General features: G+C 58.7%; 1 protein-coding gene and 1 long non-coding RNA gene across 2 annotated transcripts in view; one reads left to right on the forward strand and one right to left on the reverse strand.

Annotated features, from left to right (window-relative positions):
• SYT2 (synaptotagmin 2) overlaps positions 1 to 25,688 on the forward strand; it is an 84,037-nt gene extending 58,349 nt beyond the window's left edge. Inside the window, exons 2-10 of the mRNA XM_089903216.1 lie at positions 18,797 to 18,990; positions 19,843 to 20,009; position 20,473; positions 20,865 to 20,989; positions 21,237 to 21,404; positions 21,576 to 21,743; positions 22,574 to 22,691; positions 23,414 to 23,547; positions 24,098 to 25,688. Coding sequence (XP_089759342.1) covers positions 18,813 to 18,990; positions 19,843 to 20,009; position 20,473; positions 20,865 to 20,989; positions 21,237 to 21,404; positions 21,576 to 21,743; positions 22,574 to 22,691; positions 23,414 to 23,547; positions 24,098 to 24,304 — 1,266 coding nt within the window. The 5' untranslated portion in view covers positions 18,797 to 18,812 and the 3' untranslated portion in view covers positions 24,305 to 25,688. The remainder of the gene's footprint in view (positions 1 to 18,796; positions 18,991 to 19,842; positions 20,010 to 20,472; positions 20,474 to 20,864; positions 20,990 to 21,236; positions 21,405 to 21,575; positions 21,744 to 22,573; positions 22,692 to 23,413; positions 23,548 to 24,097) is intronic.
• LOC111168307 (uncharacterized) lies at positions 22,221 to 26,076 on the reverse strand. Its single transcript, XR_004022649.2, has 4 exons — positions 23,824 to 26,076; positions 23,236 to 23,433; positions 22,636 to 22,881; positions 22,221 to 22,328 (listed from the first exon to the last, which is right to left on the reverse strand). It is a non-coding gene; the product is annotated as an uncharacterized LOC111168307 (long non-coding RNA).
• Positions 26,077 to 27,453: the final 1,377 nt, after the last annotated feature.

The following is a 27,453-nucleotide window of genomic DNA, read 5'->3' on the forward strand; positions in this document are numbered from 1 at the left end:
CAGGGATTTAGAGACGTGAAGGGTTAGAAAGGGGGCCTTGAAATTCGTCTAGGCCAACACTGTGTCGCTCCCTGGGTCATGCCAGTAGTGGTCTATCCTCAGCTTGAATACCCCCAATGACAGGGCACTCATTACCTTACAAAACCAACGTCCCGTCAGGATTTCGGCAAGTGCTGGGGCAGAGTTTCTCCCCTCACTCTGAGCCTGAATCTGTGCTCCCGCACCGTGAAGCGGGGGGCCTCTGGGGAAGGTCAGGCCCCCAGCCCTTGGTGCCGCTGGAGTTGGAGGAGAAGCAGAGGAAGCCGCAGGGCAGTGTCTGGGCTGGGAGAGGCGTGGCGGGATCCTTCCCTCCACGGGGACCTTGCTCGGGGAAGGGGCCACCACGAAGAGCGAGATGCTGTTAGGAGAGACCGCGTTAGGTGCCTGGAGTGTGTGGGACAGAAAGCTAGAAATATGGAAACGGCAGACACTCCAGGTCACCAGCTCCAGGGACGCAGTCTGACGGGGGCCACGCCCAGGACTCGGTGATGGCTGGGGCTTCACCTAGTCAGGCCTGCCCTGCCGACCACCCCACCCCCCACCCCCCGGTTGACTGGGAGCCAGGCCGCCCCTCCCTGACCCTGTGACCTGGGGCAAGTCTCTGCCTCCTGCTGGGTCTCGTGGCCTCGGCCATGGATGTGCTGTGTGTGGACCCTTGGAGGCGGCGCGGTGGCCGAGCTCTGTGGGGGGCAGTGTTCCCAGCAGTCGCAGGGAGGGGACAGTCCTCCGCCCACCTCCCTTCCCCTCCTCTGCCCGGGCAGGGGGCTGCGGCCCCGCGGCCTTCAGTCCCAGCCGGGCCAGGGCCGGCTCTCCCGCGTGCTTGCCGGTGGCAGGGTAGAGGACGTTCCCGTGAGCGTGCACCTGGAGGCCTCCGCGTCCTGGCCCAGGGGGCTCTGAGCAGCGCGTCTCAGCGGGCGGGGGCAGCGTCCTGCTGTGTCCTCCCCACGTGGGTCAGCTGTCCCCCCTGCCTCCGGGGGTGGTGGCTCTGAGCCCTCCCATCTTGTTCTGTAGTTGTCAATGGCCATCCCTGCCAGGTCTGTCTCTGGCCTGGAACTGGTCAGCCCCTTCCACGCCTCCCAAACATCCCGACTCAGTGCGCCTCTTCCAGGAAGCCTCCCGGGTGGTGCTGCTGGTCTCGCTGCCTTTGCCCCGTGGTCCCTCAGCCGGAGCCCCTGGCACCACGGGGGCAGCAGGGCTGGGGTGGACCAGACCGGGCTGGAGTGCCGGCCACGCCCCCCAGCTCACGGCTCTTTCTCTCCTGCACGTTCTGTCCTCTTCTGATCGAGGTGCACAGAGTGCACAACTGAGGGGACACCCAAGACGCCCGGAGGCCCCCGCGTCCCCTCCCATCACTGCTCTCCACGCTCGTCTGTCACCGCAGCTGAGGTCTCATCTCTGCGGCCCCCCCCGCAGTTCCCCTCTCCCTCGCACCTCCTTTACAGGCCCTGGTACCCAAAGCCCGTCTCCGGCTTCCTTCTCCCCGTGACTGTGCTCCCAGCCCCCGTGGCACCTGTGCCAGGGACTCCCAGGGCGTCAGCTGCCGTGCCCCCCACTCCCAAGCCACACGCCTGCCCGCCGGCTGCTGGGCTCCACCACCTGGCGGGTTGCTGGCGCGGCGAGGGTTCAGGGGGGATATCCGGGGCGTCTGGGCGGCCTGGCCTCACCGCGTGCCATCCTGTCATCTGAGGGTGGACTGGGGCCTAGAGAAGTAGCCGACTCTGCTGCTTCCCTGGGGAGGGTGGGGTCGGACCCCTCCACCCACCCAAAACAACTTGAAAGCTCGAGCAGGCAAGACAGAGCCGGACGGCACGAGTGTCTGGGCAGCTGGAGGTCGGGGAGGGGGGTGGAAGACTTCGCAGTGTCTGGACACAGGTGGGGAACAGCTGGGACAGGCAGGACGACGGCTCAGGAGAGAGGACTTGGCCCAGAGCGGGGCCCTGGAGGGCGGCCGGGCTGGGGCTGGGGCTTCACCGGGAGAGGCCCAGTGTGAGCTCACCCCGGGCTGTGGCGTGGTGGTCGGGAGAGGCCTTTCTGGCCCTCCCGCTGGGCCGTCTGGGCTGCGGGGCTGACCTCCCGTCCTCCGGGACACTGCTTCCTAGGTTTGCATCCACAGAGTTCTTAGTCGGGACTTTCCAATTTGGATTTTGCTGCATCTTTCCCCTCCTCCGGCCTGTTTGCATTCTGAGGACGTGTCTGGCCGTCCTGGTCCCCAGGTCAGGCAGGAGGAAGCTGGCTTCTTCAGGGAGGATAATCGTGTCCTGGGATTCGCATGAGACGGTGAGCTGTCAGGGGTATTGGTGGAAACAGGCATCTCTGTGTGAAGAGTGAAGGGCATGTCTTTTTTTTTTTTTTAATTAATTATTTTTGTTTTTGGCTGCGTTGGGCCTTCGTTGCTGCGCACGGGCTTTCTCTAGTTGTGGCGAGTGGGGGCTACTCTCTGTTGCGGTGCGTGGGCTTCTCGTTGCAGTGGCCTCTCGTTGCGGAGCATGGGCTGTAGGCGCACGGGCTTCAGTAGTTGTGGCTCAAGGGCTCAGTAGTTGTGGCTCGTGGGCTCTAGAGCACAGGCTCAGTCATTGTGGCACATGGGCTTAGTTGCTCTGCGGCATGTGGGATCTTCCCGTACCAGGGTTCGAACCCGTGTGCCCTGCACTGGCAGGCAGATTCTCAACCACTGCGCCACCAGGGAAGCCTTGGGCACGTCTTTTCCCCAGGGCCCACCAGGCGTCTGGGAGGAAGGAGGCCCTCATGGAAATGGGGGGGACAGACTATATCCTCCTCACTGACTCCCCGCCCCACCGAGGGCAGACAGGGCTCCTGGCTCAGCCCCCGTGATGTTTGCCCCTTGAGGGTCCTGAGGGGGAGGGAATGCGGTAGCGGTAACTTCGTCCCTGCTCAGCCTGGTTGCTCATCTCTGAAGTGGACGCCAAGCACTGACCTCACGGGGCTGAGCGTGGAGAGAAACGCAACGTGGCCCTCGTGGGGCCTCCGCCTCCCCCTCCCCCCGCCCCGTCCTCCCACAGTGGGACCCGCTGGCTGGGGAAGGAGCCCTGGAGGGGGGCTGGGAGCTCAGCGTCCACGCCCTCAGGGAGGCCTCCGTCGTGGGGAAGAGGCCCTTCTGCTGCGTGCCCACCAAGGCCCGAGTCTGTGGATCTCCGGAGCTGCTGAGGGACTGGCCGCTCAGCAGGGAGCCTGCAGGCGCCTGGGGGAGTGAGAATGAGGGCCAGGTGGAGGTTGGATTTCCAAGCAGTCGGACGTCCAGGGCTCCTTCTCAAGGCTGGACAGGGCAGACGCCGCCGCCCTAGGTAATCAGGGAGGTGGTGCTCACGCCTCAACCCCCCGACTCTCTGGAGGCTCTGAGCTGCCCTGCCCCTCCCCAGGAGCGCTTGCTTATCTCCCTCCTGTTGGGCCATCCGGGACCACAGGGCCGCCCACCCAGACCGTGACCGCTCGGCCCCAGGGTGCGTGGGTCTGGCCTTGACGGGCCTGCCTCTGCTGCGGGTCTCCCTCTTCTCCCTGAAGCGGGGGCTTGGCGGGCAGGATGGTGGTTGCGGAGGGGAGAGGGCAGCGCCCGGTGGACCCCACCTTCTCAGTTACCTGCTGCCAGGCCCAGGGGGCTGCTCACACGAGAGGCTGCCACACGGGCAGGAGTCACCAGCCTGAGGAGTGGGCAGAGCTGGGAGGGAGGGGCGCTGGCCTCAGACTCCCACCCGCCCCCCCCAGCTCCCCTGCTTCCTGGACAGAGCCGCCTGGGCTGCTGGGCCGCACCTGCCCCCTCGCTCTGGGGACACAGGGTCAGACGATGTGCATGTGTGACGCAGGGGACTGAGGAAGGGCACGTGTGTGTCCTGGGGTCCACTTTGCACCCAACGCACACGCGGCTTCATCTCAGCGGCTGCCCTGGGGACGGACGCCTGCCCTGCGCGGAGCTGAGGGATCAGCTCTGAGACAGAGCCCGCCTCCGGGGCTGCCCGGCTGGGATGGTCCGGTTCCACTGTCCCCTCACTGCCCACCTCGTGCTGCCCACAGAGGTGACGTCTTCAAGCCCAGGGCCCCTGGGAGGAGGGATGCCGCTCTGCAGAGGGTGGAGGGAAGGGGGCAGGTCTCCTGGCACCTTCGGGGGCAGAGGCCCCTTCGCCCGAGAGACGGGCCAAAGGTGATGGTGACGCCAGCGGATGCGGGTGGCCCGCGGCTCTCCCAGCCCCCAGGCGCTGTGGTTGTGCCATGTGACCACCGGGAGCCCGGCCCCTCGTCAGGGTGTAGCCTCCCGCCCCAGGGCACCTCATGTTCCCACGTGCGGCCATATAACACGCGTCACAGGGTGTTTACACGTCACGCATGGTGTCACACACATGCCTCTCCGGTTCCCCTGCTGAGGCCCCTCCCAGGTGGCCCTGGGGCCTCCGTCCTCCTGTGTGACCTGCGGTCCCGCCGTGTGTGTATGCGTGTTTGGGGGGTAGGGGATGGCGCCCAGGCTCCACCGGATGTGGAGGCCCCGCCTGCCAGGCTCCACGTGGGGGATGGGTGAGGGGATCGGCGGTCTTCTCAGAGCCTGTCACCCCCGTCACCCCTGCCCGCTGCTCTTCCCCACCCCGACGGCATGCACACACACTGTACACACCCCCCCACACCACACACGCACTGTACACACCACAGACACGTACCACATACCACACACCACACATACACACCACATGCCATATACACACGACACAGACACACCTCACACACACACTCTCTTATGCTCACATTAAAAGGCATTTGCTTTCAGCCCAAACCCTCGTCCCAGCTCCTTCGGGGGGGCCGTGTGTAGCAGTCCTTGTGTGTCAGAGCCCGTAACGTTTAGCCAGGAAGACACTGTGTCCATTTTTAATGGTTTTCACTGAACACGTCATTGTGCTTCTGGAGGAAGGATAATGGGCCGTGGGGCTGCGGTCCTGTGCGCAGGGCGGGTTTGTGCCGTCGGGTTATCACTGCTCAGCCAGGGAGTGGGGCTGCCCCTCCTGCCCGTGTACACAGCACGAGGTCGGGTGCCCCTGGGCCCCTGACACTCGGGGGGCCATACCAGGCCCAGCCTTGCTCCCCGCTCCTTCCCACAACCTGCATCCGGCAGCCTGTGGTCCTCGTGTCCATGGACCCCCCTCAGTCACCCTTCGTGGTCCCCCCTTCCCCACCTGCTCGCTGAGACCCTGAGGCCCATGAGGGTGCCTGTGGGTTTGGGAGACACTGCGGGTGCTGGGTGGGGTCGGGCTGTGGTCCTGCCGGGCCCTCAGGGGGTGTCCCCGCCCCCTGCCCCCTGTGCCCGAGATAGTGGCTGTGGTGCACCTGGAGGGGCGTGCAGCCTTTCCCCGTGTGACGTTTCACACATGGGTTCTGGACCGCGTGGTGTGCAGGGTTCCCTGGGCTCTCGGGGTCCGGGATTTGTGAATCCTGCACCCGGATTCCAGGTCCAGGGAGAACAGCCCGTGGCAGATGTGTGGGGCCTCACGGGAGCTTTCTCCTCTGACCATCCTCACTTTCGGGCGTGCAGGTGGAGGCCTGGGATTTGCTCATCTCAGCCTGGACGCGGGGGAAGGCAATGGCGCGTGGCTGGAGCCAGAGGGATTGAAGTGAGACGCTGGGAGGGACTTCCCAAGGCTGGGGCCCTGGGGCCGGTGCAGAGCACGCTCTGCTTCTCCACACGGGCGGTGGCCTGGCTCCAGGTACAGGTGTCCACGGCCGACCCAGGCAGGCACGTGAGGAACTCACAGAAATGGGCAAGTTATTTTGAAAGTGAGCTAGAAAATTAATTCATTCAAACTTTAGTCCCCACCTCCTAGGACCAAATGTTGGACTGAAGCATGGGTCCAGAAAAATAAAGACAAACTTAAGTATCGACCTTCTTAGCCGCTGGCTTCAGCGAGACGCATCTTGCTGGTTAACCAGTTTCCATCTCATTCCCTTGGCTTCTGCGAATACAGTGTCAGCAAAGATGGAATCTCCTCAGCTCTCCGTTATCCGTATTGATGGAAGCCGGGCCTGAGTGTGTGGGGTGTGTGTGTGTGCATGTGGGGGTGTGTGTCGGGGTGTGGGCACCTGTCCCCTTGGCAGGGGCGTGGGGGTAGAACTTTCTCGTCTCCCACATGGGGTCAGGCTCCATTTAGGGGTCGTGCTCCTCTGGGAGCATGCGGAGGGGCCCAGAAGCAGCAGGTGGGCGTCAGCGCGAGGGGAGGGGGAGGGGGAGATGGGCGCCTCCCGTGGCTCCCTCTGATCCGGATCCAGGGCCTGGGCCCCTTGGGGGTCTGGCCGAGGCGACCGTCCCTTTGCTTTCGCTCGGGGACACTCGGGAGAGGTTCCTTGTGGGGTCAGGGCGGGGAGCGAGGCTGCGGCCCCTCGTGGGACCGACTCCTGGGGGAGATGCAGGGTCCAAGGGCCTGGGATAGACGGTCAGAGAGCCGAGTGGCCACCCTGGAGAGATGGACTGGACAGACAGACGGATGGGGCCCTGTTCCTGCCGCGGAGGTGGGGGTGCTGGAGGCTTAGGCCGTGGGGGGTTGAGGCCCAACCTTCACGCTGACTCAGCTGTCTGAGCAGAACAGCCTCGTAGCGGGAGGGGGTGATGCCGCCCCCTCCCCCAGGAGGGCAGGTGAGAACGGTCCAGGCCGGCACAGCCCCGGGGGCTTATTTTCCTTCCAACACCCGGCCTTGGGCCCGCACTTCCCCTGGCCCGACCCTCGGATCTCGGGGTCTCAGGGCCTCGTTTTGCGGAGCGCGGCCCTAACCACCTGCCTCGGGGTGGGCGGCCCCATTTCCTCCCTCCCTCTCTCCCTCCCGCCGAGTGGCTGGGGGAGGGGGGGCGCTGTGGCAGGTGACCCGAGTCTTCACCAGCCTCACCCTGTCCCCTCTCCTGCGCATGCGCTCTCTGCGGGCATCGCTGGCTAATGTGCCAGTTCACGCTTCACGCTTCCTGCGCGGGAGCCGCGGGAGACCGCTTCACCCATCACCCTCAAGCCTGGAGCCGTGCCCAGGACTGTGGCCTGAGCCCCCGGGGAGGACCACTTCCCCTCCTCCCGCTGTGCTCCAGGGGCTGCGGGTCCACCGCCGCCCCCGGCAGCGCGTGCTGTGTGCCCTTGGACAGGTTACTTCACCTCTCTGGGCCTCTTCCCCACAGGGGTCTTGAGAACTGCGGTCGAGCATCGTTGCTTCCTTAGCTTCTGGTGGAATAAGCGGGGGTGAAACCCCCACCCCTAGGCTTATCCAGAGGGAACGTGAAGCCTCGTTTTTTTGCTGGAGAAATGGCTGGTGCTTTCCCAAACATTCATCACTGGGTAGGGCTGACCCCATCTTGCCGCTCCTGACGGGGAACCCTCTGCCCCTCAGAGGCGCCGGAGGCACGGTGTGCAAGGGCTGGGGCTGCTTCTCTCTCTTTACGGTTTGAGCTGGACCCTGGAGGCTGTGAAGGAGGCCTCGCGGTGCTGGGGAAGGGCCGGCAGCTCGTCCAGCCCCGCGCGGGGCCGCAGCCCGCGCGGCGGGTAACAGGCCTAAGGCCCCGTCGGTCAGGACGCTCGGATGGCCTAGCCCCGCCGCTCCCAGGGGTGCACCCCCCCGTCACGACAGGCTCCGCAGGTCCGTTGCCCCCATGCTGGGGTGGCGCCCCTGGACCCGCCCGGGGGCCGTGGGGTCAGCCGAGCCCTGCCCGCCCTGTGACGCGAGGGTCTGTGCTGCTGGCTCGCTCCTGCCCGCCCCACACGCGTCTGCCGAGTGCCCGTCGCGCGCCAGACGGCGAGACACCTGCCGGGGCAGGGTCGCAGCGTTTTCCCCCGAGGGCCAGAGAGGAAACATCTCAGGCTCGGCCGCACACCTCGGTGGCAACTACTCCGCTCTGCTGCAGCGGGAAGGCCGCCAGAGAGGCCACGGCCTGGGCCCGCGTGCCGAGCCCCAGGGACGGTTCTTCCCGGGAAGCAGCCGCGCCGGGTGTGGTTCACGCAGCCGAGCGCCGGCCGGGCAGGCGAGCGCAGCCTCTGCTCAGGCCGCCCCAGGCTGTGTGCGGGGAGAGGCCGGGTCTCGGGCCGGAGCAAGGGGAGCCGTTTGAGCCGAGCGGAGAGAAGCAGTCACTCAGCGACGGTGGGCGGAGGCACCGGGTGGCGATGGAGATGGGGGCGACGGCGCCGGACACAGACGACGGGCCTGAAGGCCGCCTTCAGGGGCAGCTGCGGTCCCCGGGGCGGTGTCTAAAGGTGGCAGGATGAGATTCACGTTCTAGAAGGTTGCTTTGGGGGTTAGGGTGGGTGCGGGGCCGAGTGCGGGGAAGGTCGCGGGGTCACCGAGGCCTGGCAGAGAAGGGGCTTGAGGCAAACGGAGGAGTCGGAGTTGTGGCCGAAACCAGGGTGCGGGGCCGGTCGGGTGGCCCTCGCGGGCCGTCCGGCGCGACAGGCACGCAAGTGTCCGCGGGGTCTGGTGACCTCTCCTCACAGCCGCGTGGTGGGGTGAGGGGCCGAGCCCAGGGGGGACGGAGGGGGGAACCGGAGGTGGGCGTGAGAAGGAACACGGGTCAGAGGGTCCCCTTCAAACGCGAGAAGGTCCTCGGCTGGGCAGGGGTCGCCGCCGGCCTGGGCAGGTGGGTTTTGTGAAGTCTCTCCGGCAGTCCCGCGAGGCACCCCCCACCCCCCACCCCCCACGGCAGCCGGGCCCTCGTGGAGGGCGGGGCCGGCAGGCTCTGGGCGCGAACCCCACCCACCCGCCCGTGGGGGCCCCGCCCCCGGACCAGATCACCCCGAGGCCCCGCCCTCCGTCACACTGAGCCTTAGATCTACACGTGAGTTTGGGGGTCGCGGGCACTCAGTCCGAGCCGGGCAGTTTCAGGGCTGGTGTTTGGCCGGTGAGTCTCACAACAAGACAGAGAAACAGGGTGCAGGGACCTGGGAGGACGTGAGCCGAGGGGCTAAGGGGCCCCTCCGAGGCCAAGGAGGTTTCGGGGGGCGTCCAGACTGGGGGCCGGCGTTTGCCGGGTGAGTTTGTGGCCCACGCAGAGAGCAGAGGTGAGGGAAGGGCAGTGAATAGGAGCCGGGCCCAGGCCAGCGGGGCCTTTTTTCTGAGTGTGAACAGAAGCCCTGGGGGCTTCACGTGGATCAGCCCGGCTGCCGTGTGGGGATTAGACTGAGTGGAAGACTGTGGAAGCTTCCAGAACGTAGCTGTTGTTCTTGGCTGAACTGGAGGACGTGGTGAGTGGAGGAGGGAGTTTGCAGATGCTCCGGCTGGGCGGCGAGGGCAGGAGGGGCTGAGGACCCCAAGGCTTTGGGCGGGGCCCGGCGCTGCCCCCGCCCCGCCTCCGCTGGCAGCTGGCTTCTCAGGGTGTGTGTTGTTCCCTGCTCTTTGGGCAGCTGTGCCCTCAGGCCCCAGGCCCTGGGATCCACGGGTCTGCGGCCCCTGCTCCCTCCCAGCAGCTGTCAACTCCCCACCCCCACCCGAACCCCCGGGAACGTTGTCTGATCTTTCATAAGAACTTGGGGATGACAAGACATTCATTCTGGCTGTTTTTGACGCTTTTCCCCTTCCCTCTGGAGCCAGGCTCCTTTCCAGCCTCTTTTACTCACTTCAGTCTAAGTGAAATTTCCAAAACGTAAATGTGAACACATTACCCGCATCCTTAGACTCCTTGTTGTGGCTGTAAGGTTGTGCGCCTGGTCCTGCGGGCTCACCTGCACCTGTGCCCCCTCTGTGTGGCCATGCTGGGCTTCCTCAGGCTCTGGGCTCCCCGTGATGCTGCCCCTACCCCTGGGCCTTTGCATGTGCTGCTGCTGCCTTTCCTCTTTGCCTGGAGGCCCCCCATTCCATCACCAGTTGCTCAGGAAAGCATTCCTGCTCTCCCAGATTAGGTCAGATATACCCCAGTACAGACTCACACCAGCAAGGGTCTCTCCTTTGTGCATTTCTCACAGTTACAATTTTACATTCATTTGTGCGCAGTTATGTAACATCCAGCTTATAAGTCCCGCATGGGAAGTGGGATGGGAGTTCAATCAGTTTTTTTTTTTTTTTGGCTGCGTTGGGTCTTCGTTGCTGTGCACGGGCTTTCTCTAGTTGCGGTGAGCGGGGGCTCCTCTTCGTTGCGGTGCGCGGGCTTATCATTGCGGTGGCTTCTCTTGTTGTGGAGCACAGGCTCTAGGCGCCCAGGCTTCAGTAGTTGTGGCACGCGGGCTCAGTACCTCCAAGGCATGCATGTGGTATCTTCGCGGACCAGGGCTTGAACCCGTGTCTCCTGCATTGGCAGGCGGATTCTTAACCACTGCTCTACCAGGGAAGCACTCAATCAGTTATTTGTTGAATGAATGAATGAATAAATACCTCCCCCATTGTTCTCTCTGCTCTGTACCCGGCGTTCCTACCCTATCTGGGTCCACATCATCTCTGGCTGGACTGTGAACTCACCCCTTGTGGGCTCCCTGCCCCAGCCTCACCCCCTCTGCTCCCCGTGGAGCTGTCGTTGTCCTTTAAACAGATCAGGCCACTCCTGTTGGGGACGTGAGTCCGTCCGAGCCCCTTTTCCTGGACTTCAAGGCCCCTGGGATGGGCTCTCCAGCTGACGTCCTGGTCTGTGGGGCCCCCTGAGCCTGTGGCACACGCAGCACCGTCTGCCCTGGTCAATTCTTTTGTTTCATGATTCATCTCACTCGTCCTGCGGATTTGGGAAAAGGTTCATGTCCAGTAGGGGTCCCTCTGCTGTGCCGAGGCCACTCAGGCCCTTCGAAGGGGCTCCTGGATTCAGATCCGACCACAGTTATCGAACATCATCTCCGTGCCAGACACAATCAAATTTATTCTTTTAATTTTCACAACAGTTTTGAAAAGTGGGTATTATTTTCTGCCATTTTTATATGAGGAAATCGAGTTCAGAATGGGATTTGTTTGGAGTCATCTGGCAAGCGGTAAGCATCCCGGGATCACAGTCTGCCTCTCTCTGCCGGGCTGCCTCTTGCCCACCACAGAATCCAGAACCAACGACCATGCGGGCTGAGTCTGACGAAAGCCTGCAGCTAACGTTGTACTTGGTGGAGAAAGACTGAAGACTCTCTGAAGATCAGGAAAGAGAAGGATTCCCCCTCTCACAACTTCTATAACACTGCACAGAGGTTCTTACCATGGCAGTTAGGGAAGAAAAAGAAAGGAAAGGCATCTGGATTGGAAAGAAAGGTGTGAAATTATCTCACTTTGCATGATCTTGTAGATGGAGAGTCCTAGGGAAAACACACCACACGCACGTTCCACACACACACACCACACAGTATCAGAACTAGTAAGCCAGTTCAGCATATGGCAGGACATGAGATCAATACACGAAAATCTACTGCATTCATATCTGTGAGCAGTGAACAATCTGAAATGAAATTAAGAAAGCAATTCTGTCTACAGCAGCATCAAAGAGAATCAAATATCTAGAAATAAATTTAACAAAAGTGTAAGACTTTATTTATCCTGGGAACTGCAAAACAGTGTTGCAAGAATTTAAAGAAGATCTTAAAGGGAAAGACATTGGAATATTACGTTGTTAAGATAGCAGCACTCTGCAGATTGGCCCACAGATTCAGTGCAATCCCTAGCAAAATCCCAGGTGGCTTTTACAGAAATAAACAAGCTGATCTTTTTAAATTTTTTTTTCATTTTTATTTTATTTATTTATTTATTTTTTTTGCGGTACGCAGGCCCTCACTACTGTGGCCCCTCCCGTTGCGGAGCACAGGCTCCGGACGCGCAGGCTCAGCGGCCGTGGCTCACGGGCCCAGCCGCTCCGCGGCACGTGGGATCCTCCCGGACCGGGGCACGAACCCGCGTCCCCCGCATCGGCAGGCGGACTCTCCACCACTGCGCCACCAGGGAAGCCCCAAGCTGATCTTTTTTTTTTTTTTTTTTTTTTTAAAAAGCTGAACTTAAAATTCATATGGAAATGCAAGAGACCCAGAATAGGCAAAATAATCTTCACGTAAGAACAAGTTTGGAAGAGTCACGCTGCCTGATATAAAAACTTAACTACAAAGCTGCAGTGATTAGGACAGTGTGGTACTAGCATAAGGATAGACATAGATTAATGCAACAGAGAGTCCAGAAATAATCCCTCACATTTATGGTTGGTTAATATTTTACAAGGGTATGAAGACAGCTCGGTGGGGAATAACAGTCTTTGCAACAAATGGAGATCCATACACAAAATACATTCACGAAAATGAACTCCAAGTGGATCGTAACTTGAATGTAAGAGCTAAAACTACTAGGCTCCTCTAAGAAAATATAGGAGTAGATCTTTGTGCCCTTGGGTGATGTGATGATTTCTTAGATATGACACCAAAAGCACAGGCAAGAAAAGAAACAGGTAAATTGGGCATCATCAAAATTGAAAACTTTTGTGCTTCAAAGGATACCATCAAGGGACTTCCCTGGTGGCGTAGTGGTTGGGAGTCCGCCTGCCGATGCAGGGGACACGGGTTCGAGCCCAGGTCTGGGAAGATCCCACATGCCGCGGAGCAACTAAGCCCATGAGCCACAACTACTGAGCCCGTGTGCCACAACTACTGAGCCCGTGTGCCTAGATCGGCAATGAGAAGCCACCGCAGTGAAAAGCCTACGCACTGCAATGAAGAGTAGACCCCATTCACAACTAGAGAAAGCCTATGCGCAGTGGCGAGGACCCAATGCATCCAAAAATATAAAGAAAAAAAGGACACCATTAAAAAAGTGAAAAGATAACCGTAGAATGGGAGAAAATATTTGCAAAACATACATGACAAGGAACTGGTATCCAGAATATACAAAGAACTCATACAACTCAATAATAAAGAGAACAAATATTCAATTAAAACATGGACAAAGGATTTGAACAGACATTTCTCCAAAGGAGACATACAAATGGCCAATAAACACGTGAAGAGATATGTGTGATGTGTCACATCACTAATGATGTGACATCATTAGTCATCAGAGAAATGCAAATCAAGGCCACAGTGAGACGCCACTTCACCTCTACTAGGACGGCTATAAACAAAAAGACATGTAATAACAAGTACTGTCCAGGATGTGGAGAACTTGGAACGCTCATACAATGCTGGTGGGAATGTAAATCAGTGCAGCTTCTGTTTAAAAAATTTTTTTTTGAAGTATAGGTGATTTACAGTGTTGTGTTAATCTCTGCTGTACAGCGAAGTGACTCAGCTACACACATACATACATTCTTTTTCATGTTCTTTCCATTATCGTTTATCACAGGATATTGAATATGGTTCCCTGTGCTCTACAGTAGGACCTTGTTGTTTATCCATCCTGTGGATAATAGCTTACATCTGCTAACCCCAAACTCCCAGTTCTTCCCTCCCCCTCCCTCCCACTTGGCAACCACAAGTCTGTTTTCTATGTCTGTGAGTCTATTTCTCTTTCGTAGATAGGTTCATTTGTGGCATATTTCAGATTCCACATATTGGTGATGTCATATGGTGTTTGTCTTTCTCTTTCTGACTTACTCAGTGTGACAATCTCTAGGTCCAACCATGTTGCTGCAAATGGCATCATTTCATTCTTTTCTATGGCTGAGTAATATTCCATTGTGTGTATATGTGTGTGTGTGTGTGTGTGTGTATGTGTATATGTAGGAATGTTGGGGTGCATGTATCTTTTTGAATTATAGTTTTGTCTGGATATATGCCCAGGAGTGGGATTGCTGGATCATATGGTGACTCTATTTTTAGTTTAAGGAACCTCCACACTGTTCTCCATAGTGGCTCAGTGCAGCCACTTTGGAACACAGTTTGGTAGTCCTTTAAAATGTCAAATGTAGTTACCATATGACCCAGAAATTCGACTCCTGGGTATTTACCCAAGAGAAATGAAAACATGTCCAGAAACGTGCACAGAGACGTTCATTGCAGCATTATTCTTAGAGCCAAAAAGTGGAAATAACCCGTGTCCATAAACTGATGAATGGATAAATAAAGTGTGTTATCTATGCAGTGGAATATTACTCAACCATAGAGAGGAATGAAGTGCTGACACCTGCTACAACATGGATGACCCTTGAGAACACTACGCTCTGTGGGAGAAGCTGAACACCAAGGCCAGCTATCATATGATTTCATTTGTATGAAAAGTCAGAATAGGGGAATCTGTACAGATAGGTCAGTGGTTGCCTGGGGCTGGGAGGAGGGTGGGAATGGGGAGTGACTGGTAATGAAGTAGGGCTTCTTTTTGGTGAAAATGGTCTAAAATTAGATTGTGGTGATGGTTGCACAACCCTGCAAGTATACTAAAAACCACCAAACTGAACACGTTAAATGAGTGAATTGAATGGATGTGAATTGCACCTCAAGCCTTCTTAAGAGTCGGGCCGCGGAATCCTGGTCAGTGAGGTGGGGGTGAGGGAGATGGGGCTGAGCCCCCGAGGCCCGGCGGGCTCCACCTTCCCTTTCGAGATGGATTTTAGGATCAAGGCTAGTTTACCCAGCCCGTAACAAGAGCTTACTAAACTGCTCGGCGAGCGTGAGTGGGGAGAATGCGCCTGCATCGCCCTGTGGTCGGGGCGGCTTGTGCCGGCCGTGCTGGCTCCCGGGCGAGGGCTCGGGTTCTTAGAGCAGGGCCGCAGCTTCAGGGCCCCTAAAACTTGCCCTCAGAAGAGCTCTGCGTGTAGGGAGAAGCACAGTGCGAAAAGCCTCGCTTTTACCTTTGCTGTTTGCATCCTGCTGTGTGTTTGATGCTTCTAGGAGATGTGTTGTTTGTCCCATGACCTGGAGCACCTCAGGTGTGCGCTGCTGTCCAGACACCCCCTGGGCACCGACTGTGCGCCGGGCAGAGGGATGCTCGTGTTGCCTGCGTCTGACCTCACAGGGCCTGTGGAGGAGGCTCGTACCCCCATTTTGAGAAGCAGAAATAGCTCGGTGGGGAGGGGAGGGTTGGGGGAGCAGAGTTTAAAAACTCGTTAAGAACGTTACCTTAAATGAAGACCATCACGATAATACATTTACCAGCAGGAGCTTGCAAACCATCTAAGCATCAAATACAGCACTACCGCGCAGCAGGGCATTATTTAGCTACTTGATAACAAAGGAAGTTTTTTTTTTTTTTTTTTTTTTTTTGCGGTACGCGGGCCTCTCACTGTTGTGGCCTCTCCGGTTGCGGAGCACAGGCTCCGGACGCGCAGGCTCAGCGGCCATGGCTCACGGGCCCAGCCGCTCCGCGGCATGTGGGATCTTCCCGGACCGGGGCACGAACCCGCGTCCCCTGCATCAGCAGGCGGACTCTCAACCACTGCGCCACCAGGGAAGCCCACAAAGGAAGTTTTTAATGATAAAGGAGAATGCTTGTGACAAAATTTTATGTGAAAAAAGGCCAGAATACCAAATTATATATAGTATGATCACAACATGTAAAACACCCTCAGAAAAAAATACTGTTAGAAGCTTCTCCAAGGACGCTAACCTGTGTTATCTCTGGAAGGTAGGATCATGGGGAATGTCTCCCTTAGTCTCTTTCCCTCCCCCGTAAACCTGGATGGCTTTTGTTATTAATGGGCAGCCCTGGTTTGAGTAGGAAGTTGATGTGCTGCTGTGTAGAGGGGGCAGGGCTGGCAAGGGACCCCGACACCCCGGGGAGGAAGGGGCTCCGGGGGTGGACTTGGGTGCCATCTTCCTTGAAGAGAGATTGAAACCCACCCTGGGTGGGTGCGGAGGGAGCCTGAGGCACGGAGGTGAGGAGGGTGGGGGTGCCGGGCGCTGTCACGCAGGGAGGAGGCGGCGGCTCGAGAGTCCTCACTGCGACCGCGCTCCTTCCTGGGTGGAGTGCTTGGGTGCAGCCCGACGCAGAAGAGCCGCGTGCTTTGCAGGCTCTCGGCTCAGGTGACTGGTTCGAACCTAAATTCCAGAACTTGTGAGCTAAGTGGCGGGGGCTGCCTAGGCCCTGGGCCTCCGTTTTTGCATCTGTGAAACGGGCTGGTGCGTGAGTCTGGGGAGGAGCGGCTGGTGGCCCTGTGGTTGCTGCTTCACGGTGTTGCTACTGCTGGAAGTGCCCTGGGACTTAAAGGGATTACGACTAATACAGTCTTTTTAAAATTTTATTCTTATTTATTTATTTTAAACAGGGACTCGTATATATACATATATTTAATTTTATTTATTTTTAGCTGCGTTGGGTCTTCGTTGCTGCGTGCGGGCTTTGTCTAGTTGCAGCGAGCGGGGGCTACTCTTCATTGCCGTACGCGGGCTTCTCATTTCAGTGGCTTCCGTTTGTTGCGGAGCACGGGCTCTAGGCGCACAGACTTCAGTAGTTGTGGCTCGCGGGCTTAGTTGCTCCACGGCATGTGGGATCTTCCCGGGCCAGGGCTCGAACCTGTGTCCCCTGCATTGGCAGGCGGATTCTTAACCACTGCGCCACCAGGGAAGTCCCAGCTAATACAGTCTTTTTTCTAAAATTAATTTTTATTGGCGTAGAGCTGATGTACAATGTTGTGTTAGTTTCTGCTGTACAGCAGAGTGAATCTGTTATAAATATACATAATCCACTCTTTAGATTCTTCTCCCGTATAGGTCGTTACAGAGTATTGAGCAGAGTTCCCTGTGCTATACAGTAGGTTATTATTAGTTATCTATTTTATATATAGTAGCGTATACATATCAATCACAATCTCCCAATTCATCCCACCCCCCCCTCCCACCCTATTAGCCATAAGTTCGTTTTCTACGTTTGTGACTCTATTCCTGTTCCGTAAATAAGTTCATTTGTACCATTTCTTAAGAGTCCACATATAAGTGATGTCATATGATACTTGTCTTTCTCTGTCTGGCTTCACTCAGTATGACAGTCTCTAGGTCCATCCATGTTGCTGTGAATGGCATTATTTTGGTTTTTTTATGGCTGAGTAATAATCCATTGCATATATGTACCACATCTTCTTTATCCATTCATCTGTTGATGGGCATTTAGGTTGCTTCCATGTCTTGGCATTGTGAATAGAGCTGCAGTGAACACTGGGGTGCATGTATCATTTCAAATTATGATTTTCTCCAGGTATATGCCCAGTCGTGGGATTGCTGGGTCGTATGATAATTCTATTTGTAGTTTTTTAAGGAACTTCCACACTGTTCTCCATAGTGGCTGTATCAATTGACATTCCCACCAGCAGTGTAGGAGGGTTCCCTTCTCTCAACACCCTCTCCAGCATTATGGTTTGTAGAGTTTTTGATGATGGCCATTCTGACCTGTGTGAGGTGATAGCTCATTGTAGTTTTGATTTGCATTTCTCTAATAATTAGTGATGTTGAGCATCTTTTCATGTGTTTGTTGGCCATCTGTATGCCTTTGGAGAAATGTCTATTTAGATCTTAACCCCATTTTTTGATTGGGTTATTTGTTTTTTTGATATTGAGCTGCATGAGCTGTTTGTATATTTTGGAGATTAATCCCTTGTTGGTTGCTTCATTTGCAAATATTTTCTCCCATTCTCTGGGTTGTCTTTTGGTTTTGTTTATAGTTTCCCTTTGCTGTGCAAAAGCTTTAAAGTTTAATTAGGTTCCATTTGTTTATTTTTATTTTCATTCCTCTAGGAGGTGGATCAAAAAAAATATTGCTGCGATTTATGTCAAAGAGTGTTCTGCCTATGTTTTCTGCTGAGAGTTTTATAGTACCCAGTCTTACATTTAGGTCTTTAATCCATTTTGAGTTTATTTTTGTGTATGGTGTTAGAGAATGTTCTAATTTCATTCTTCTACGTGTAGCTGTCCAGTTTTCCCAGCACCACTTATTGAAGAGACTGTCTTTTCTCCTTGTATATTCTTGCCTCCTTTGTCATAGATTTATTTACCAAAGGTGTGTGGGTTTATTTCTGGGTTCTCTATTCTGTTCCATTGATCTGTATTTCTGTTTTTGTGCCAGTACCATACTGTCTTGATTACTGTAGCTTTGTAGTATAGTCTGAAGTAAGGGAGCCTGATTCCTCCAGCTCCGTTTTTCTTTCTCAAGATCGCTTTGGCTATTCGGGGTCTTTTGTGTTTCCATACAAATTGTGAAATTTTTTGTTCTATTTCTGTGAACAGTGCTATTGGTAATTTGACTGGGATTGCATTGAATCTGTAGATTGCTTTGGGTAGTATGGTCATTTTGACAATATTGATTCTTCCCATCCAAGAACATGGTATATATCTCTCCATCTACTTGTGTCATCTTTGATTTCTTTCATCAGTGTCTTACTGTTTTCTGAGTACAGATGTTTTGCCTCCTTAGGTAGGTTTATTCCTAGGTATTTTATTCTTTTTGATGCTGTGGTAAATAGGATTGTCTCCTTGATTTCTCTTTCTGATCTTTCATTGTTAGTATATAGGAATGCAAGAGATTTCTGTGTATTAGTTTTGTATCCTGCTACTTTACCAAATTCATCGAGCTCTAGTAGTTTTCTGGTTGCATCGTTAGGATTTTCTATGTAAGTATCATGTCATCTGCAGACAAGGACAGTTTTACTGCTTCTTTTCCAATTTGTACTCCTTTTCTTTCTTTTCCTTCTCTGATTGCCGTGGCTAGGACTTCCAAAACTATGTTGAATGATAGTGGCGAGAGTGGACATCCTTGTCTTGTTTCTGATCTTAGAGGAAATGCTTTAATTTTTTCACCATTGAGAATGATGTTTGCTGTGGGTTTGTTGTATATGGCCTTTATTCATAAACAGTCTTTAGCTTTTGGAAGAGCCTCTCCTGGCCCGTGGGCAGAGCCGTCTGCACTCGGGCCCGTGGGATGCTCATCCTGTCCCCTTCACCCATAGCCGTCCATCTGCCACCATGAGGAACATCTTCAAGAGGAACCAGGAGCCCATGGTGGCTCCCACCACCACCACCACCACCATGCCTGCTGAGCCCCTGGACAACTCCACCGAGAGCGGAGGCGCCAGGGAGGGCAAGGGGGACCTGTTTGCCACGTTGAAGGACCGATTCTTCAATGAGATGGTCAAGTTCCCTCGTGAGTATCGATCTGTATGCAGCTTGGGGGCGAGGGTGGGCGGGTGCACCATGGGGGTGTGACAGCCGCGATCTTTCCTAATGTTTGGACTCGATTATTTGGGGATCCCCTTCAGGAATGGGGGGGCAGTATGGTCTGGCACTAATGAAGGGAACAAGGGGGTTTATGTGCCCTAACCTCCAGGGGGGATAAACGTTCTTATACTTAGAAATCTGTCAAAAGATGGAACCAAAAGAAGATAAAAAATTATGAAACAGAAATCATTATTCAAGTTTTCCAGTCATACTTTAAAACTACTTTATTTTGCAAGATAGAAAATAAAACCCCCTACTGCTTCCTGGATTTCTGGTAAAGGCTGTGGGGAGAAACCCGAGGTCCGGATTCGGGGAGCAGCCCCACTGGAGGGAGGCGGTGCTTCAGCACCTCAGAGAGCAGCCCCGGCCGGCCCGCGGCCCGCCCCTCCCCGCACTTCCCCAGACCCGCGGGCCCTCCGAGCCCGGCCTCCTGGCACAGGCTTAGCCCTCTCAGGACTGCGCCTGAGGGCCGGGCCTTCCTACCCCACCGGGGTCTGATGAGGACCCTCCCATCCTTCGTGTGAGCCACAGTTCCAAGGGTCAAAGTTGTCAGATCTCAGCAGAGCCCAGATGAGGGCCCCGTGGTGTGCGCCTGGCTGCTGTCCCTGTCACAGGCTGTCCCTGCTGGGGTGGCAGAAAGGGGAGGGCACCGAAGCATGCAACTTAACGTGGGTTTACAACGCGGGGTGCGGCAGCGGGGCCGGGCCCCGACCCAGCTTTCTATCCTCGAGGGGTCGGGGCTGCCCGAGCGCTGCTGACCCCGTCTCCCTGTGGGCAGTGCCCCCCTGGGCGCTGGGCGCCATCGCGGTGCTCCTGGGCCTTCTGCTCCTCACCTGCTGCTTCTGCATCTGCAAGAAGTGCTGCTGGAAGAAGAAGAAGAACAAGAAGGAGAAGGGCAAGGGCGCCAAGAACGCCATGAACATGAAGGACATGAAGGGTGGCCAGGTAGGCGGGGCCGGGTGACCAGAGGCCCCTCGATGCTCTCCAGGTGGGAAGAGCTCGCTCAGGTCAGCAGGGACTGTCCTTGACTGACCCGAAAGGAGGCCGTTGGGACAAAATGCTGGGAAGAGAGACCCCCGCCCACCAGGAAGCCACCATCGTGTGACCCGGTTTCCTGCCGGCAGGGCTGCTGGACCATGTCCTCATTGTGGGGCCCTTTGGGTCCGTCTCTCGTCCACAAGGACGTGGCTCTTCTCCCCATCTTTCAGGGAGCAGCCTGGAAGACGCCCTGATGTACCTGTGTCTCCTTTTAAGTTTGCAGAGGCCCCGGGCGCCTCACTTTCCCCATGTTTGTTCTGGGAGGAATTTCTTGCTCAAGGAATCAGTGTGGAGGGAGGAAGGAGGGCTGATCTCAGGAGGTCAGCCAGGGGCCGTGGCCTTTGAGTCTGCGTGTGCATGTGTGTGAGAGCGTGTGTGAGCACGCACGTGGACGTGCGTGTGCGTGTGAGCCTGTGGGGGCCCCGGCCCTGCCATGCGGCTGGCCTGAGCTGCAGGATTTTCTTACCACTCTCTCCCTTCTCCTCCCACCTGTGGACTCGCCTGGCCTGGACGCCCGGCCTGCACGCCTGGTACGTGCTGCCCACGTGGTGGCCTGAGCTGGGGGCGGGGTGGGGGTCACAGGGAGGCTCCACCACTCAAGAAGCCGCATGGCATCTGGGCCGTGCTGGCCCCGCAGGGACAGGGCCGGGCTGGGGGCTGAGGGGAAGCGGGGCCCGACGGAGCCCCTCCAGCTCTGGGTTGGGGTCTGCACGGGGGCAGGCTCCCCGCCTTTTCTCCCTTGACCCTCCCTCCCCTCCTCAGCCCCCCAGGACGATGATGACGCCGAGACGGGCCTGACGGAGGGCGAGGGCGAGGGCGAGGGCGAGGAGCCGGAGAACCTGGGGAAGCTGCAGTTCTCCCTGGACTATGACTTCCAGGCCAACCAGGTGCGCGGGGCGGGGGCGGGGGCGGCCCCCAGGGCTCCACGGGGCGGGCACCCTGGCTGTAGGGAAGAAGGGCTGTGCTCAGCCTGCCCGCCGTCCACGTGCTGCCCTCCTCGGGCAGACCAGTCACCTCGCGGCGACTGTCTCCCCCGTGTTACTCCGATTCCCCGGGGAGGGAGATGGAGGCCGACTTCCTGTCCAGCACCCGCCCGCCCTCTCGGGGCTGACCCGGCGCCCACTCACTCCACAGCTCACCGTGGGCGTCCTGCAGGCCGCGGAGCTGCCCGCCCTGGACATGGGCGGCACCTCGGACCCTTATGTCAAGGTCTTCCTCCTTCCAGACAAGAAGAAGAAATATGAGACCAAAGTCCATCGGAAGACGCTGAACCCCGCCTTCAACGAGACTTTCACCTTCAAGGTGACAGGCTGGCCCGCTGTGGACCTTCCCCTGGTCCTGGGCTGTGGCTGAGGCCCAGAACCAGCTTGGCCTGGACCCGAGCCCGGGTGTCCGCAGACTTGGCAGGTGTCTTGCAGGGCCCCCAGAGGCCCCGAGCTGCCCTGACCCCTCCATCCTGCCTGTGCCCTGCAGGTGCCCTACCAGGAGCTGGGGGGCAAGACCCTGGTGATGGCCATCTACGACTTTGACCGCTTCTCCAAACACGACATCATCGGGGAGGTAAAGGTGCCCATGAACACCGTGGACCTGGGGCAGCCCATCGAGGAGTGGAGGGACCTGCAGGGCGGAGAGAAGGAGGAGGTGAGAGCGGGAGAGCTTGGCGGGTCCGCCCCACGCCCCCGGCTCTGTGTCTGCAGACGAGGGGGCACCTCAGGGGGACAGGATGCGTCACTCGTGTTTCTCCCATGGCTCTGGGCCCACTTAGGGCCGGTGACCCACCTGGGGACCACATTCACCCACAGGGAGAGCCCACATTGTTCTAGAGGATTCTCAGCAAGGGGGGCCTGTCTTCCTAGAAACTGCCACAGCACGCACTCACTCATTCGCCAAATATTTATTGAGCACCTACTGTGTACCAAAGCCCCCATTTAGCCACCATCCCTTCCAAGCACCAGCAGGGCTGTTGGCCGAGTCCGCGCATGTGGGGTGTGCCCTTCCTCACCTCGGGGCTCAGGTCGCCCGAAGGAAGGGTCAGCACCCTGACCGGGCTGTGGGCGAGGTGGCCAGCCTGGGTCCCGAGGCCCGCCTCTGAGAAGCCTCGACTGTGCCATGGCGCTGGCCGAGCTCTCGGGCCCAGGAGCCCCCTCTTGCTAGTCACGAGGTCCTTGCCCTGTGACGCTAACACAAGGAAAGGGATGCCGAGGGCTTGGAGGACAGCAGCTCGCTCTGCAAGTGGGATGGCTGTGATCAGGAAGGGGGGGCTCCCCGCATCCCCTCTTCGTCCCCCTCCGCCGCCTGCCAGGCTGGGGAGGGGCCCCGGCAAACCCCACACCGCCAGCAGCCTGTCCTCGGCGCTGCAGTGTCCACCTGTCACGGCCAGGGCTGTGCCACCCCTGGCCTGAGGCCCCGAGGGGGTCAGCCGTGCTGGACACAGGCGCTGCTGCGCTGACCGCGTCCCCTTCCCCCGACAGCCGGAGAAGCTGGGTGACATCTGCACCTCGTTGCGCTACGTTCCCACGGCTGGGAAGCTCACCGTCTGCATCCTGGAGGCCAAGAACCTCAAGAAGATGGACGTGGGTGGCCTTTCAGGTGTGTGCGTGGCTTCTGGCCGCCATCGGGGGGCACCTGCCAGCCGGTCGTGGCCCAGAGCCCTCAACCTGGATAGCAGGCCTCAGATGCGTGGGACACACAGGCTGTCTGAGCGGCTTTGGGTCCTCAGGGCAGGACGGGGCGGGGAGCCCCGCTGAGAGCTGCCTTTCCGCTGCTCTCCCTGTGGGCCCTGGAGGGAAGGGGTCAGGGACGTCACCCCCAGGTGAGGCAGGGACAGGGAGGGCAGGTGGTGGGAGGGCTCGGCCTGACGCGGGCCCTTCTACCGTGGGGGGGGGGGCGGAGATGGGGGTGGCCCTGCCTTGGAAGGGGCTCTGGGCGGGGCTGGGGGGTGCGACTGCCCGGCCTCCTGAACTGCTCAGGTTCCCGCCAGCCCAGCTCTGTCCCTGAGCCCCCGTGTGACCTCGGGCAGACAGGTGCCCTTCTCTGGGCCCCGTTGCTAAGGTCAGAAGGATGGGATGGGGTGGGTCGCTGCCGTGCCCCCTGCCCAGGACGGACACCACCAAGTGGCCCCCTGGCTCCTCACCGAGCGCTGGCGCAGGCCCGTCCCAGTCCCAGCAGAGCTCTGAGCTCCAGGCGGCCACAGCCATGGCAGGGTCCCAGAGGTGAAGCCTCTGGCCGCCCTGGCCTGGAAGCTGGCTCTGCCGTCCCTGGGCTGGCGGGCCGGGCGCGTGCTCAGGGCCTTGCCGGCTGCCTCCGCACAGACCCCTACGTGAAGATCCACCTGATGCAGAACGGCAAGAGGCTCAAGAAGAAGAAGACGACAGTGAAGAAGAAGACCCTGAACCCGTACTTCAACGAGTCCTTCAGCTTCGAGATCCCCTTCGAGCAGATCCAGGTGCTGGGCTGGCAGGGGTGGACGTGGGGCGGGTGACCTCCCCCACTGACTGCTACAGACGGCCGGCCGGCCATGCCCGGCACTTCCCAGCCCGCCCCTTTTCTGGGGAGGTGAGTGGGAGCTGCTCACAGACACCTCCTTTTGGCCTCGAGGTTGGTGGCAGGGCGCGTGTGTGGAGAGGCTGCAGCCGCTGAGGCGGTGGACGCCCACCTCCCCCTGCTGCCCCTCCACCCCCCAGTCCAGGTCACTTCCTCCGTGAAGCCTGCCCTAACTCACCAGCCGGACGTCACTCCCTCTGAGGTCCCGAGGTGCCTCCTGCTGGCCTCTCGGGTGTGACCTTTGTCACCTTGCGAGGATGCGTCTGCCCTTCTGCTCCCAGGCGCTCAGCACGCTGCCGGGGGCCTGTGTTCAGTTGTTGGTAGAAGCGAAGGATGCGTCAGAGGCACGGGCCCCGCCTCTGTGTGCCCGCCCGCCCAGTTGGAGCTGGGGAGGGAGGGGCCGGCCGCCGGGTCCTTCTCCTGCCCACTGCCCCTCCCTCTGCCCCCTGCAGAAAGTCCAGGTGGTGGTCACCGTGCTGGATTACGACAAGCTGGGCAAGAATGAAGCCATCGGCAAGATCTTCGTGGGCAGCAGTGCCACAGGCACGGAGCTGCGGCACTGGTCTGACATGCTGGCCAACCCCCGCCGGCCCATCGCCCAGTGGCACTCACTCAAGCCCGAGGAGGAGGTGGACGCGCTGCTGGGCAAGAACAAGTAGGGGCCGCGGCCCGAGCCGCTGCTGCCTCAGCTGGGCAGCCCTCGAGGCATCCCTGCCCACCCGTGTGCGGCCGTGCCCTCGCTCCTCTGCCCTCGTCCTCTTTCTAAAGACCCCCCTCCCTCCGATGGTGGCTGAGGAGGGCCCCTCGGAGGTGAGAGAAGCCTGGCCCGTCGTCGCCCCGGGAGCTTCCTCGCTGCATGCCCGCCACCCTCCTCCTCCAAAGCTCCGCCCAGCCCTCACCTCGAGGGAGGCTCTCTTGGCAGAAAGTGGTGGCATTTTCTGAGCGTTCCGGACCAACGGAATGGCAGCACCTCCTGACTCCTGACGGAAGGCAACCAGCGGCCAGGGATCCGTGCGTGTGTGCGCATCCTCTGTGCTCGTGGAGGGCCGCGGACAGGGTGCCGTGTGGGAGCAGAGGGCTTAGAACCCTGCTCGGACTGGGGAGCTCCCACGCTGCGTGGGAGTGGCTGTTTGGGAGGCGAGACGGGGAGACTGGACTGTGCAGAGCCAGGACCAAAGCCCGCTGCCGGCGTGGACCTCCTCCTGCTGCCGGGGGCTTCCCGGGACACCACAGACCTGAGCTATAGGCTAGACTGGCTGGACTCGAACGGGGACTGTCCGTCCCGCGACCTCACCTTGCTGACGGGTGATGTCCAACCGCAAAGAAACAGAAGACCCGCTTCCCAGAAAGGCCAAAATGAAACTGCCGGGCCTTTGCCCTTGCGGTGGGAGACCCAGATGCCGGCTCCCTTTCTAGGACGGGAGCCAGCAGTCACTGGCATCTCTTACCCTCCCGCCTGTGCTCCTCCCTTAATCAAAGGGGAGCAGCTCTGTCTGAAGACACGGTATCCGTTCAGAGCCAGAGGGCTTGAAAAGGAAGGTTTACAGGTTCTTAGTTCCCCTGAGGCCCAGGTAAGGAGGGGAGGGTAGTGGACAGCTGGCTGAGCTTTCCCAGGGGCCCTGCGGGGAGGCCCCGCCTAGCATTCCTGAGGGACTTGCTGTGAATCCCGAGGAGCAGGGCAGCCATTCCGAGCGGTGGCGGAGGACATGGGCCGGGTTCTGCCCCGCGGTCACTGTGCTCGTTCCCCGCGCACCTCGTGTCCCCAGCATCGATAAAAAGCCATATATACGTTAGTCAGCGTGCACCGAGTCTCCTTCCAAACCTGCAGCCTGGGCGAGAGCACCCGGCCCCCGGCCCCTCAGCCGCCCTCGTCTCTGCAGCTGCAGGCCCTGGCCCTCTCCTCGGCGCGGAACACTCAAGGCTTCCCAGACCCCGAGCTGCGCCTCTTTCCCAGCACACGTGGCAGCACCTCCCACCCCGTCTAGCCACCCTGGCGTCTGCGGGCACCTGAGGCAGAGGGACGTCTCTTTCACTGTCAGAAAGGAGCAGGCATGTGTTCCTGCCCGGCTGCGTTTCCCGGCTGGGCAGGTGGTGAGAAGCCGTCTCCTCCGGGAGCAGCAGCTGGGCAGTGGGCCTCAGGCTTGCTCGTGGCCCTTGGTCCTCAGGAAGTCATTCTTCACTTGATGCCGAGAAGCTGGGACCTGACGAAGACTGTGGGCTGGTCCTAGGGCCCGGGCTGTAGGACAAGAGTGAGGCTTCAGGCCCGGGGGGGACCACAGGGGGCTGTCCCGGCCTGGATGCCCCCCTGCAGAGCTATGGGATTTGGTGCTTCCTCGGGGCCCCCTCTCCCCCAGCCTCCCCCGGGGCCCCCAGAGCTGACTTCTCACCCTCCACCTTCACTCTCGCGCCCCTTCCCGACCACCTTCCACCATCTGGGATTCTCGTCCACCCTCCTGAGCCCAGGACTCGCCTCTCTCCCGGCGGGAAGGGGAGAGGCTCCGCAGCACGTCTGCTGCTCTGGGGGTCCTGGGCCCGGAGACGCGGCTGGATTACGGCTCTGGGCCCACCTCGAGTGGGTAGCCTCAGGGGCAGGGAGGTTGAGTGTGGGCACCAGTGCGGAGCCGAGGGGACGCGGGAGGGGAGCAGTGCTCTCCTGGGTTCTGGCCGGTCCTGGCTGGGCCCCTGCCTCAGAGGAGCCATCTGAGCAGAAGGCATCTACCGGGCCCACAAACTAGGTGGGGAAACAACACTGGTCCTAAGTGTCCTGCACCTGAGGGTCCTTACCCAGTCCACAGAGCACCTTCACTGCCACCAGGCTTGTTTCTGGGGTGTCGGGATCCTGCCCTGAGTGGGACAGAATTAAGGTTGGCTACGAGGGGTGCTGGAGGCCTCCAGGCTGTGCGTTTTCACTCCCAAAGTCTATTGCAGAGAGGAAAGTAGAAGAGGCGATTTTTACAAAGGGACTGAAACCATGAAAAATGAAACCCAGTGCCACCCAGAAAATGGAGGTGAGGCCAGAAAGCTCTGTTTCCTCCTTTCTCCTTGAGTAATCATTCCAGAGTGGAACCAACTCCGCCAGGGCTCTGGGCACGTTTCCGGATTTTGGCCGCGCAAGCTGAGGGCTGGGGGAAGCTGGGGGAAGCCCCCTATGATGAGCGACCGGTGCCGGGCCGGATGGGAAGTGACGTTCCGGGTCGCTCGGCTGGGGGAAGGGACAGCAGGGATTCACGCAGCCTCAGGCCTGGTCTTTTTACTTCCCAGGAACCATATGTAGCTTGTGCTTCTAGAATCGGTTTGAGATGGTCTTGCTGGCCCAGGGCTTCAGTGAGGGGTGGGGGTGGTGTCGCTGCAGCTCCCCCGCCAGCCCTGCAGTGGGAGGTGGTGGGTGAGCGAACTGGGGGGGGGGGGAGGCGCCCCTGGGGTTGGGGAGGGAGGGCGTCCGGCCCACCACGTGTCTGGCTTCTGTTTCCCCCAGCCCCACAGAGAGGCTGTCCCTGGGTCTCCCTCCACTCCATCCCCCTTCCTGCCTCAGAGCCCTGGTTCTGCCCTGGGTGGTGGCAGACAGGGGAGGGTCCCCAGGCCTGATCGTGGTGACCCTCAGCCCCCCAACATGGTTGCCAGATTTGGCAAATAAAAATGCAGGGCACCAAGTTAAATTTGAATTTCAGCTAAACAACCAGTAATTTCAAAGTGTAAGTCCCTCCTAGGCGCTGTTTGGGACTCACCCGAAACTCAGGCTGCCCCGCCGTCCATGCTCTGTCTGGCAGGCCAGTCCTGCGACCACTTCTGCCTCGCCCTCACCCCTAGC

This window comes from Delphinapterus leucas, chromosome 1 (genome assembly GCF_059928025.1).
Source record: "Delphinapterus leucas isolate spDelLeu-1000000601 "Yukka" chromosome 1, BTC_Dleu_Yukka2, whole genome shotgun sequence".
Taxonomy (NCBI): Eukaryota; Metazoa; Chordata; class Mammalia; order Artiodactyla; family Monodontidae; genus Delphinapterus; species Delphinapterus leucas.